The 14,123-nt window shown below is 41.7% G+C and overlaps 1 protein-coding gene and 1 long non-coding RNA gene across 3 annotated transcripts in view; one reads left to right on the forward strand and one right to left on the reverse strand.

Annotated features, from left to right (window-relative positions):
• NEDD9 (neural precursor cell expressed, developmentally down-regulated 9) overlaps positions 1-14,123 on the forward strand; it is a 183,728-nt gene that overhangs the window by 64,542 nt on the left and 105,063 nt on the right. Inside the window, exon 2 of one of the 2 annotated variants that reach the window (XM_019420119.2) lies at positions 1,988-2,173. In XM_019420119.2, coding sequence (XP_019275664.2) covers positions 2,162-2,173 — 12 coding nt within the window. In that variant the 5' untranslated portion in view covers positions 1,988-2,161. The remainder of the gene's footprint in view (positions 1-1,987; positions 2,174-14,123) is intronic. The other variant, XM_053904909.1, reaches the window with a different exon arrangement.
• Positions 1-14,123, reverse strand: part of LOC128777716 (uncharacterized) — a 34,841-nt gene that overhangs the window by 7,501 nt on the left and 13,217 nt on the right. The gene's annotated exons all lie outside the window — the stretch shown is intronic.

Here is a 14,123-nt window from a genome sequence, read left to right on the forward strand (position 1 = left end):
GACATAGGTTCCAGGTGGACACGGCCTCTTGACCTCAAAGATTCCTCTCTCCTGGGAAAGCAATATTTCTGGAGGAAATCTAGAAGCCTAAAAGCACAAGGCTCAACATAAGGTCCATGGGATGGGTTTTAGGGTAGTATTGCCTCTAAAGAAAGGGGTTGTATTGGGAAGAGGACCTGAAAAATTTCTGGGGTCCTGGCAGTATGCTGTGCCTTAACCTGGAAGGCAATTTATGACAATTTATTAAGCTCTACATTTGTTTTATATAGTTTTCTGTATGTGTGTTATATTTCACAATAAAGAATTAATGAAATCTATCTATCTGTCTACTATCTATCTATCTATCATCTATCTATCTATCACCTATCTGTCTATATATCTATCTATCATCTATCTATCTGTCTATCTATCATCTATCTATCTGTCTATCTGTCTATCTATTCACCTATTGCTTCTGATACTGTCATTTATGAGATCCCTCTGTATCAGCTCTGAATGCTTGCCTTTAAGCTCAGACACCTTGTACAGTTAAAATGCCTCAAGGCAGGAATACCTCAGGGAGAAATGGAGACAATTCTGGAAACATAGTAACTCTCACTGCTGGTTTTCTCCACCATCTGGGGCCCAGATACTTCGGTGACCATGGATGGGCTCGGGCAGTGCACATGAGTCATGGGGCCATGTCCTCTTGCCTAGCCACTGCAGAGCGCCTCAGAGGAAAATTCTCTTTTCCCCATCTTAACCAAGATTTTAAATACTGTGTTTATCAAACCGAAATTACAGGAAGCTATTCCCATCCTAGCAGAAGTGAAAAGAGACCAACTCCCAATTATCCTCTGTTTGGAAAGCAGTTCTAAGAAGCCTTCCCTTCCCCATAAGGGCAGCTGGATAAATTCATTAGTTTGCTAAGCTTCTACTATGTGCCAGACACAGTCCTTATTTTTCTGCTCCACACTTCAAAACACCCATTTGGTTTTGATTTTTCATCCTTGATAGGAAAAACACTTTCCTTTCACAAAGATTCAGATTCCCGGTTCTCAAAGAGATTTCTGTGTAGCCCATGTGGTTTAAATATCAGGACTTTTCTAAGAATATATATTTCAACTATGGTCCATATGGGTACACACGCATTCACACACACACACACACACACACACACACACACACACCATCCCCAAACTGAACTTTATAGCAGTGAGATGATGAAAGGGAAGTGAAAATCTGGCCCCTACTAACCAACCAAAAGCCCAGTCAACTTTTTTCCCCAAAAAAACAAAATTCTGGGCTTTGCATCTAAGCTGTTTAAAAGCCACATTGCCAAAGCACCAGTTTTCCTCATTTTAGGGAAACAAGAAAAGCATATGGCTGCAGTGACCTTCTCGAGCTGTTGATGAGAGGTAGAGTCAGGGACATGTGGTGGCTTCAATATGATAAAAGCAACAACATAAAGAGGGATAATGAAGCAGTGGGTGGGGGGGGGGGGGGGTGGAAGAACAAGTGAAGTCAATGTCAGTCAATGGCAGGACTAAAATTGTAGACGATGGACAATGAAGGCTCACTCACTTCTACCATTCTGTCCCAATATGAAACACCTGGCAAATATCTACCCATCACTCAAGACTCCACCCCAAGTTTCCCTTCTCCCTCCTTTATGCCCTCACCAGGTCCACTTCATATTCTATCAAAGTAACTGTAGCATTTTACGGAACTATATATTTTTGGTTTGTCCTACTAGACTGTGGGGTCATTGGGGACAGGATCATATTTTATGCCTCTTTGCAATTCCAGCCAATACGTACTGAGGGTCCCATAAATGTTTTCCTTGGTTGCGTGATTGAATGAATGAATGAATGAACGAATGATGGATTTCATTCATGGGAGTATGGATTTGGCTTTTCCAACTGCTATGATGCAATTCTTAAGTGATAAAAAGTGTCTCAGCCTCTGCCAAGGTTTACCCATTTTCGCATTTTTAACTTCTTTTCAGATTCAAGAAGCTGTGAATTCCATAATGTCACACACTGGCATGAGAATATCGTGTATTCTTTAAACAGAGTTATGAAAAGAAAGAAGCTGGTCAGGAGACTAAAACAGGAATTGTCCTTTTCAAGATCCGGAACTCCAACATTCCTTGGCTTCACGGAGAGAAGCACCTGCGAAAATGTGGGCAAGGGTGAGTAGTGTTGGAATCAACGTACATTTCATGCACTTCCTTTTTGTCCAGTTCAACTCAGACTCATTCCTGTGAAATAATAATCCAAATGGTGTTCCATCCTCACTCAGGATTGTAATTTATGTTTGGAATTAAAGGGCTAATTTCAGGTCACCGGATTTTGCTCTGTTCGGTGAATCTTTTGAGATGGATCTTTTGCCCACAGGAAATCCTCTTCCACTCAGAAATCTCGAGGGAGGCAGTCTTCTGGAATAAAGGCAGAATATTCCCCTTAGTATAACCAGTTCCCAAGCAAGTCTGAAAGTTACACTCACTGACAACTCAGAAGTTGATCACCTAGGTTAGATTAGCCAGGTCTCTGGTGCCTCCATTCTCTCTCTGCCCATCAGTGCTAAACCATCCCCTTTCCATACAGTCATTCCACAAGAAAGTCAATTCGGCCTGGGGTGGAGGTTAGGGTTAAAATAGTTGATTCGCCCATCTAACCAAGGCTTCCTAAAAGTTTTATGGAAATTAAGTCGAAGAAGTGATGTGTGATGCCCCTGTTCATTGACTTGGAAGCAGGCAGCATGGCATGATGCAGTGGCCCTGGGGTCAGGCAGAGCTGGACTTCTGTCACTCTTATGCTGAGCCAGTAGAGTGACCGGGAGCAAGTTGCCTGACTCTTTTTAATCTTTGTCTCTGAATTTATAAAATGGACACAGGAAGGTTGTCCTAAGGATTAAATGAGAAAACGCACATGAAGCAATGTGTGCTCAGAGGAAGAAAGGTTAATTCCCTGATGTGCTGGGATCCACAATCTGCTGTCTGTATCACATGGAGAACTGACCATCAGGACAAAACAGAAGGCAACTGGGCAGTCATTCAATCCAAAAAGCGCCATATTTCGTTTGCAGGAGAAAGGCTAGAAGTCAAGTAAAATGGCAAATGTGTCTTTAAAACATTCTGATGAGAAATAAAAGGATTTGCGGGGGAGTCTTTAAAAACCAAATGGCCATATCACTGTAATTGTTTTTAAAATAGCGATCTCTTAAAAGTCCCTCTAGTCCTAAGATCCTATGATACAGAATTCTGTCACAGAATTGGACATTTCAGAAGCGTCAACCAAACTGAATTACAGTAGTCCCCCCCTTACCCGGGGTTTTGCTCTGCATAATTTCAGCTACCCACGGTCAAGTGCAGATGATGCATTCTGGAAGCAGATGACCCTCCTTCTGAGTGTCATCAGAAAGTCAGTAGTTACCCCTGTCACAATGCCTATGTCATTCACCTCGCTGCATCTCACTTAGGCATTTGATCATCTCACATCATCATAAGAAGAGTGAGTAAGGGACAGTAAGAGACAGGGACCACATTCACATAATTTTTATTACAGTATATCATTATAATTGTTCTGTGTTACTACTGCTGCTGTGAATCTCTTGTTGTACGTAATTTAGATATTAAACTTTATCATAGGCCTGTACGTATGGGAAAAAGCATAGTGTATATTGGGTTCAGTGCTATCTGTGTTTTCCGGCATCCACCAGGGGTCTTGGCGTGTATTCTTTATGGATAAAGAGAAGACTACTGTATGAATTCAAACTGGAGCAAATTACACTTATTTGTGATTCCTCAAGTCACAGGCATGAATATTAATTTCTTGGGGCGCCTGGGTGGCTCAGTTGGTTAAGCGTCCAACTCTTCGTTTCAGCTCAGGTCATGATTTCACGGTTCGTGAGTTTGAGCCCCGTATCGGGCTCTGTGCTGACAGCATGGAGCCTGCCTGGGATTCTCTCTCTGGCCCTTGTCTGCTCTCTCTGTCTCTCAAAATAAATAAACTTAAAAAAATTTTTTTAAATAAAAAAAAATAATTTCTTAATGAAGAATGAAATAAAACTAGTTTCTCCTCATTTTTTTAGACCTACTCAGTTTCACTCAATTGAGATAAAAAAAAAAAAACTTAGCAATTCTCTAAAGCAAGCCAGTATTTCATTCCATTTGAGTCCCTGCAATGAACATTAGCACTGTGGTATTTCAAATACATGTTGATTCTCAACTTTTGGTATTCTAGATCTGAAAACCAGATAATTCGACCACCTGAAGTCTTTAATTTGCTTTAGAACTATCTGTTCAAAGTCCAAGGTCTTTTTGGATCCTTAATTCCATCACTTCTGGGTGGGTTGTTTGTTGTTTTTTTTTTATGATTGAACTGTATTTCAATATTACACACATGTACACACACACACGCATTCACACTTACATGTAACTTCACACTAGACTAGGTAGAATGGAAATATTTGGCAATTACAAGTATCACCTAATAGCAAAAAAGAGCATTGATTCCTTGTCGTCAATGCTTTCTAAAGATATATCCCTACTGGTCTTTGGGGGACAGGGTGCTGGCTAAAGATCCTGATCTGAAGCCATACCGCCTGATTTGAATCCCAGCCCTGTCACGAATAAGGAGTAGGACAAACTATTAACAAACTATTAAACCTCTCTGTGCATCAGTTTCTTCATCTATAAAATGGGTGAAAATAACACCTTTTGGGAGGGGTTGTTGTGATGAGTAAGCATGCAAATTGTTTACAAATATGTTTGGCACATACTAAACCCTCAATAGAGGCTTCCAGTGAAACTCAGAGTTCTACGGCACATAGGAAGTAAAGTCTACACGGCTCAAAGAAATCACTAGAGGCAGAAGATGGGGCAAGCAGAGTGTAAAAAAGGCCTTGAGAGACTGAGCCTCTAGGAATCTGGGTCAGACTAGATTTGGTTGCTCTTTTGAACCCCCTCTGCTGTGATTTTCTGGTTTGGGGAGCCACAATGAGGACACTGTGAGGTCATGGCCAGAAACATCCTTCGGGGAAACCTGTGCTAACCTTATAAATACTCTTAAAAGCAAGCCCTTTACCAAAAAGCTCAGCAAGTGAAAGCAAGCCCCGAGCTGACTGCAAATACCAATGTGGAGGGAAGGTGGAGAGCCCGTGCTCACACCTGGGGGGCCATCTGAGAGCTGCAGAGAGGCTGGGCAGTGGGCAGTCTTCCTTTGTGTCTCTACATGAATCAGTGATGTGCTGGAGGCAGCTGGTTCCAGCTTCCTGGAGCCCACTGTGTCCATGCGTCACAGTGAGTTCATGTAGATAACTCAACAGTTGCCATAGTGGGGGTATTTACACTACAGAAACTGGCAGACTATAACTCAGGGTATTTTGTTTTGTTTCACTGTCAGAGAGCTGGTAGGTTAATATTTCCCAGTGCACCACTGGGGATGATAGAGAAGCTGGCTCAGAAAAACAAGAACACTGGCAATAAAAACCTTTTAAACTGCAAACGTCTTCTTTTGACATTCCTCAGTCTTCCCCGTTATACTAGGGCAGGAAGTTGGCAGTTGGACATGGTCCGTCATGGTTCATCTAAAGAAGAAAAATCCAGGTGGACTATTGCTTCACGGATGGTCAAAATGTATCGATTGACAGGACTTGAAAATGTTGTCCTTTTTTTCCGATTAAATACACGTTCACCCCAGGTCTAAAATAGTCATCAAACTGCATTTACACCTGCCCTAGGTTTGTAAAGTCCCAAAAAGGGAGATGCAATGAGGTGGAGTAATTCACATACTCTTTTTTCAGCCCTTAAAAATAGTATTTTGATTATTCTAACATATTTTAAGGAATATGAAAACTTTATGTACTGAGAATGAATACCTTATGTCCCAACACTTAAAGGACAGCTTAACTTGTTCAGATTTCCAAGGTTTTTCCTTGAGAGTGAAGATGAAAGAATAGGGACTGAAATGAAGAAGTACCTCTAAATCTGCCTTTATTAGTCTGCTCGGCTAGCCATAATAAGTACTGTAGACTGATGGCTTAAACAACAGAAATTTATTTTCTCATGGTTCTGGAGGCTGGAAATCCAAGATCAAGGTGTCAGTAGGTCTGGTTTTCCTGAGGCTTCTCTTCTTGGTTTACAGATGGTCGATGGTCAAGTTCTCCCTATGTCTTCACACAGTCTTCCCTCCATGTGAGTCTGCATCCTAATCTCCTCTTGTTATAAGGACACCAGTCATATTGGATTGGGGCCCACCCACATTTTACCTTAAATGCTCTTTTAAAGGCCCTATATCCAAACCACGTCTTAAAAGACCAAATATAGTCACATTCTGAGATACTGTGGGCTAGAACTTGAATGTATAAATTTGGAGGGGGACACGATTAAGCCCATTACTCTGCCTGAACATAACCATAATTTATCCACAAGGAAAATTAGATCTAACAACATCACAGGTCACGTTCTTAAGAGAAGCAGACTCTGAAGAGACAGAGATTGGCCTGCAGGGGTTTATGGTAGATGCTCTCAGGAAAACCTACAAGCAATGAAGACAGCAGAATTAGGCATAAGGGGACTGCAGTGAAGTCATGGTCAAGGCCCAGGATGACCACAGAACTCTCCAGGCATGTGGAGAGTTGTTGGGAATTGAAGCAAGGGCACTAGGCCATTTTACTCCTGCAAGGACTAGTCATGGGGTGTAGGCTGCCCCCAGGAAAGAGGCATGATATTCATGAACAGGCTCTCTTCAGCTGAGGACAATCTCAGGCAGACTCAGTTGAGAGTTGCCAATCACCCGGTCTTTGGGAGCTGACAGAGGATTGCTCAGTCAAGTGGAGTCTCTGGTCGGTACACTGGGTGTCTACAGTATAAGGAAGCAGAGGTTCCCCATGTGAATGAATAGATTTACCATCATCTTCTTAAGAAATTTCTCATAATACCTCTCAGTAGTTTAAACGGTGACCTATTATGAACCCTAAAACACTTGGCCCAATTCTGGGTGCATCAAAAATGCCCAGCAGAATGGTCAGGGTATATGGCCTCATGGGAAAAGTATGCTATTTGGAGACAAAGAGATCTGGGTTCAACTCTCTTCCCCACTATTTACTAATACTCTTTACCCTCTCCAAATCTCCAATGTCTCTTCTGCAAAATGAGGGTAAGTAAGCCAGCTTTGTTAGACTGTTGGAAAGATTCAAAGAAAAAAATACACTTCAGGGTGTCGGGCACATGCTTGGCAAAGAAGGCATTCCAAAAGCGTACGTTTCCTTCCCTTTCTTTAAGCAAATAATTAATCGGTGGTAACCAATTTCAAACCAGAAATAGACATTTGATCTCGTAACGTGAGGGAAAATGTTTCTCAAATTCTGCACTTGATCTTAGCCAAAAGGCTGAGAAGTGATGTTTCTCAAATTCTGGTGTGATCAGAATCACTGGTGAAGATTGTCAAAACAGATTCCTGGATCCCATTCACAGTGAATCTAAATCAGGAGGTCTAAGGTGAAGACCAGGCATGTGTAATTTTAGCAAGCCCCATGGGGGTTTCTGATACCTGGAAAATCTTGAGGCCCCCTGCTTGAGGCTGTGGGTGTTGTGTCAGTAAGAATGGGAGTTCAGTGCTTAGATGCCTGGGGACATTTCCGCTGTCTTCATTGTCATTTAGTTCTGTGGATGTAGATGTACACATCTCATCACAAAGACTTCTCCCCTTGTACAAATACTGTGCATTCCAAAGCTAAAACATGCATAAATTATGTCAGCTATAGAATCAAACCAATTCTCCTTTTCAAGATGTAGTTTTATTGAGGTATAAATCACTACTACAAGGCAATTTAGTGCAGACAGGAATTTTACTGGGGGATGCAGATCCCCTGAGCTTGTCTGGAAAATGGGAAGCATATTCAGAGTTGCAGGTGTAAGAGCTGCGTGTCCTGCAAAGAAGCTCCGTCTGGACAGAGATTTAACTTTCTCATCTAAATCAAGGTAAATGGAGTTCCTCTGGATGGGATTGCTAAAGGCTTTCTGTGTTTGATTAGGGATCACAAAGCCCATCTGTGCTGCAGAAATTATACTGTCAAAAAGACACCTGACCGGGGTCCAGAAAGTAAACAGGAGCTGGAACACAGAAAGTGACCCCTGAGCGCAGACGGGCTTTCACATCCCTACCAGACTTCCCCTGATTTAACATGGGGCCATGTGGTTTCCCAGTGTCTTCTGTGGCTTTCTTTTCCCACAGAATGAGGCCTCATTTGTTCTAAAATATGAAGCTTTGGGGGTTTCTTGAAAATGGTACTTTCACTCAGTAAAAATAAGTCAAGACGAAAGCGTTATCTGTGGGAATCCATTCTGAAAATGGATTAAACTGAGAACATGAGAGAAACGGTCTGTTTTTCCCAAATGATCAGCAGCCACCCAGAAGTGGTCCCTTTCCCTATGGCAACAACAAAAATTCTAGAAGTAGCACAACAGAAGCATTATGATCAGCGAGAAGTCCAAGACGGCTCTGTGCTCATTGTCTCCATACTAACACCACAAGTCCGGGAGTTGGTGAGCTTCTTCTATCCTTAGACCTACTCTGTGTTCTTATCGATGAAGGAGGGTTCCCTACAACTTGCCTTTATTTTCTTTTAAAAAGTATTCCTCTGGGTTTGACTAGGGCCTTGTAACACACACTGAGTCCTCGTTACACTAGAGGAACCATGCATCCCCTAACGTTTAAATATTACCTAGAGTCCTTTGCTCTTTCCCTGGCTCACTTAGAGAAGCATCTTTGAGTACAACATCCAATTAAGTAGTAGCTTTACATCTAGTGCTTCTCTCTTGTATTCACATCTCTTTCTGACTCAGCCCTGTACTCTGCCATTCTTTAGCTACACAGACTTTTAGGGCCGGAAGAACACATTAGTCAGGTTAGTATTACAATGAGCTGCAGTAATGAGTAAGCCCCATAACCTTGGCATTGCAGCACAATACAATTGTGTTCTCACTCCTGTGATCGTCACTGGCTCTCCTGGGCAGCTATCCTCAGGCATCTGGGCGTCTTCCACCATGTGGCTCCACCATCTCAGAGTCCTTCCTTTCCAGCAGCATAGATAAAAAGAGAAAAGGTATGGGACGTTTTAGCAAGCAGGCCAGGAAAGTGGAGAATTGGTCCACCAGCATTCCAGTGATCCAGAGATGGCTGACAAACGTTGACAAGTGCACAGATGCTAATAGTGTTTGTCTCAGAGAGTCCTTAGATGCCCCTTTGCTTTCAATGCCTTCGAGTGTTTTCCAGTTGAGGCAACCGAGACCCAGAGTTACACAGAGCCAATCAGTGACAGCTCAATTCAGTGCTGGCCAAAAGGCCTCTTGCCCATTCCTATTAGTTCCAATTAATGTATAAAAAGGCTCATAAAATCTCAAGATACAGTTGGAGCATTGTTTCTAGAGCTTTCTACCCAGGACTCCAGGGTGAGGAGGACTACGACCACCCTGCTCCAAAACCCACAGTTCCGATGCAGTCTTGTCCATCTGAGAGCTGGACAGATGAATGTTTCAAGGAGGAAGCGCCAGTAGCAAACCCTAATTATGGGAAATGCTTCTTGGCTCCTAAGGATATAAAATTACTTTGCGGAAAGTCAAGAAAAATAGAAACAGAATACACTGTAAAGCTTTCTTCAGAGGCCAAGAGTCACCTAGTAAGCCTTGCATATTGTTCTTGATTCTGTCAAGATAGCTTACAGGGTGGAGACAGCTGATAGGGAGAGAAAGTCTGGATGGGGTCAGCCTGGTTTGTAACCATTATGTTGGCTCATGGAGGATATGTCTTGAAAGATTTCCTCCCCACGGCTGAGTTCAAATGAGAAGAGACAGAGACTTCCAGAAAATACCTAATAGAGGATAAAGAAATGGGTGCAGGCATGGTCTCTTTGACAGGTTCTAAACACTATCTGGAGAACAGTGGAAAACCCGAGTGGAAAGAACTCCTGTGTGGGAATCCGGATGAACCACATTTCTTTCTCTTTTTTTTTAAGTTTATTTATTTTGAGAGAGAGACTAAGCATATGCACAAGCAGGGGAGGGGAAGAGAGAGAGGAAGAGAGAGAGAATTCCAAGCAGGCCCCTGAACTGGCAGCACAAAGCCCGATGTGGGGCTCGATCTCATGAACTGCGAGATCATGACCTGAGCCAAAACCAAGAGTCAGATGCTTACCCAACTGAGCCACCCAGGCACCCCAGAACCTTTGCCACACTTCTGACCATCTATATCAATGTCTATTGATCCCTCAGTTACATACCTATTTTTTTAAGTCTGACTTTATCATCGCAAAGTTTGTATATCTGGATTTTTTGCCTGAATCTTAAAATTTTCACCTGGAGTTCTGATGTTGAGTCGTTAAAGGCTTTATGTTAGTTTTCATCAGTTTTAGGGAAGGAAAAGAAATAAAAATAATACATGCCACTTGGCTGGAAACTAAGGAGCTGATTTAAACTAAACATTATTACACATAATGTATTTTATTACATAAAATACATAAATAACAGTAATAATAGAATTAGATTTATAGAGTGAGTGCCAAATTATATTACTTCATTTAACCAAAGCACAATCACATTTCCTAGATTCACAGATAAGGTATTAAAAATAGTGCAGAATGTAATTACATGTGCTTTTATTTTTCAATCTTTTTACCTCATTCTCAATACTTCCCCTTTTTTATAAAAATTTTTCATCCTTGTGAGTTGGGATGTCCACGTTACTTGTGTCCTTGTGTCCACGTTACTAACAGTCACAATGAAGCGAGTGAGACGAATGGATTTGCTGAATCCCATGATAGTTTATGGCAAAGCTTGGACTCAGATCAATGGTCAGCATGGTGAGCAAGAGAAATGGAGGCAGGCTTGTTAGGTACCTCCAAAGAACTTGGAAATAAGGCAGCTCTCAGAGTTAAACTAGTGAAAGGCATACATAAAGTGCATAAACCTAGTAAAACAGAAAGGACGTAATTGGCCAATTGTGGAAGGAAGCCAAGAAACCATCCATTTATATATATAAAAAAATAGAAGGGGTAAAAGCATCTCAGACTTCAGCCCCACTGATCTGGGGGTACGGTAATGAGAAGGATGCACATGTGATTATAAGTTAGTAAGCAGAAAACTTACTAACTGCATTGTAACTATTTGGATTAAGACTATGTGAATGAAGGAGTTGGTTAACCAAAAGAGCAGGAAAAAGAGCCAGAGGGTCATAGAGGCCCTCTGGATGGCACAGTCCATCAACATGGAAGCACCTAAAGAAGACACAGTCTTGGCAATGTTGGCCAAAGCATTATGGTTCCCTTGATGAGACTATCTCTGTTAGGAGCAAGAGTGCCCAAGCCATTGACAGCAACATTCTAAGATCAATTAAGAGCCCTTTTCTTCTGATTCTGTAGACACCAGGCAACCCTGTGATAATTTGGTTCCTCATGACAGAACTGTCTCAATGCTTTCTGGTCTATCTGCCAGTTGTAATTATTATTTTAAATTACTGTCATTGTATCTGATGGCTATGAGCTGGTCCCACCCTAAGCACGCCAACCAAATCCCTTTTATGAACCTGAGAGACCTGAGACCATGATGTGTTCTTCAAGGTAAATACCACCTTCTGGAGTCCACCTGGGCATGCAGTACTGTTACGTAGCCACAGCTCAGGCTTCACTCTGCTCTTCTTGAACTGTCACTGAACCAGCCCCATGCAATTTTGACGGAAGCATACGTAAAGTCAAGATCAGGATGTTCTAATAATTGACAGAACAATTGCCATATTGTAAGCCGGAAGCAGCCTGCAGAATAAAGGGAAGGAAAGAACCTAAACCACTTTAACAGGCCGCGTGCCGATTTTCTATTGTATCTGGGACCCTGCCACAGACAGCTTCATCAAAGATACCGAATAGTTGACAGAGTAATGTTTTCCAGGTTTTCTCGCACCTTATCCAATTGCAGTAATTGTTAGGTGATAAATACAGTGACAGCTCATTACAAAACTCAGCTTCCAGAAGCTGAAAGGTTAGGTGGCACCTCTCACCTGCTGGGTGATAGGTTAGCATCTTACCCCTGTCCCTTTCCACTCCCAACCCCACAGTTCTGTCTGCAGTCTTGTGCACTCAAGGCATTAGATTTCACACAAAGCCTTTTGAAGTGAAAATAAAGTCAGAAGGCTCTACTACAGAACCTAGGAATAAAACTATGTATAAAACTATACACAGAGGGCAGGAATGAAGAGGATAAAGAATATGGCCTGAAAACTTGAGAGCATTATCCGCAGTCTCTTCGAGTTTTTAGATTTGTGTGTGTGTGCACATGTGTGTGTCTGTGTCTCCCTGTGTACCTAGGGAAGGGTTCGTATACTCTTGTGTCCTCACACGTATATTCCTAAGTCTGTAAGTGCTAACTCTCTGGGGGTTTTTTTTAGCAGCTTTATTGAGGTATGACTGACATACAATGAACTACACATATTTAAGATGTACATTTTGATAATGTTGACACACATATACAGTTGTAAAACCATCGTCACTATCAAAATAACAAACATATCCATGATCCCCAAAAGTTTTCTTGTGCTCCTTTATATTTTTTAATAATTATTTTTTAATGTTTGTTTATTTTGAGAGAGAGAGAGAGAGAGAGAGAGAGAGAGAGAGAGAATGCACGGAGGAGGAGCAGAGAGAGAGAATCCCAAGCAGGCTGCAGGCTGTCAGCACAGAGCTGGATGTGGGGCTTAATCTCTTGAACAGTGAGATCATGACCTGAGCCCAAATCAAGAGTTGGATGCTTAACTGACTGGCCACCCAGGTGCCCCTCTTGTGTTCCTTTATAATCCCACCTTCTGCCCTTCCACCTCCCATCCCATCCCCAGGAAACCACCAATCTGCTTTCTGCCATTATACATTAGTTTGCAATTCCTAGATATTAATATAAATGAAACATACAATATATGCCCTTTCTTCCTGGCTTCTTTTGCAGAGCATAATTATTTTGATATTCATTCATGTTGTGGTGTGTATCAATAGTTCATTTTCTCATTGTTGCTGAGTAGTATTCCTTGTAGGAGTGGACAGCAGTGTGTTTGTTTATCCATTCACCTGTTGATATATACCTGGATTGTTCCCAGTTGGAGGCAATTAGAAATAAAGTTCTATAAACATTTGCATAAACATTTTTGCATGGACACGTGCTTTTTTTTCTTTTCTTTTTCATTAATTTATTTTCAAGTTAGTTACCATACAGTATAGTCTTGGCTTCAGGAGTAGAACCCAGTGATTCATCTCTTACATGTGACACTAGTGCTCATCCCAAAAAGTGCCCTCCTTAATGCCCATCACCCTCTATCCCCCCTTCCAGCAACCCTCAGTTTGTTCTCTGTATTTAAGAGTCTCCTACGGTTTTCCTCCCTCTCTGTTTTTATCTTATTTTTCCTTCCTTTCCCCTATGTTCATCTGCTGAGTTTCTCAAATTCAACATATGAGTGAAATCATATGATACTTGTCTTTCTCTGACTGGCTTATTTCACTTAGCAAAATACACTCTAGTTCAATCCATGTTGTTGCAAATGGCAAGATTTCATTCTTTTTCATCGCCGAGAGTATTCCATTGTATGTATATACCACATCTTCTTTATCCATTCATCAGTGGATGGACACTTGGGCTCTTTCCATAATTTGGCTGTTGTTGATAATGCTGATATAAACATTGGGGAGCATATGCCCCTTCAAATCAGCATTTTTGTATCTTTTGGGTAAGTTCCTAGTAGTGCAATTGCCCTGTCATAGGGTAGCTCTATTTTTAATTTTTTGAGGAACCTCCATACAGTTTTCCAGAGTGGCTGCACCAGTTTGCATTACCACCAACAGTGCAAAAGTGTTCCTCTTTCTCCACATCCTTGCCAACATCTGTTGTTTCCTGAGTTGCTAATTTTAACCATTCTGACTGGTGGGACGTGGTATATCATTGTGGTTTTGATTTGTATTTCCCTGATGATGAGTGATGTTGAGCATCTTTTCATGTGTCTGTTTGCCATCGGGATGTCTTCTTTGGAAAAGTGTCTATTCATGTCTTTTGCCCATTTCTTCACTGGATTATTTGTTTTTTGGGTGTGCTTTGTTTTCTTTTGGACAAA

This window comes from Panthera pardus, unplaced genomic scaffold (genome assembly GCF_024362965.1).
Source record: "Panthera pardus isolate Hobbes unplaced genomic scaffold, ASM2436296v1 HiC_scaffold_17, whole genome shotgun sequence".
Taxonomy (NCBI): Eukaryota; Metazoa; Chordata; class Mammalia; order Carnivora; family Felidae; genus Panthera; species Panthera pardus.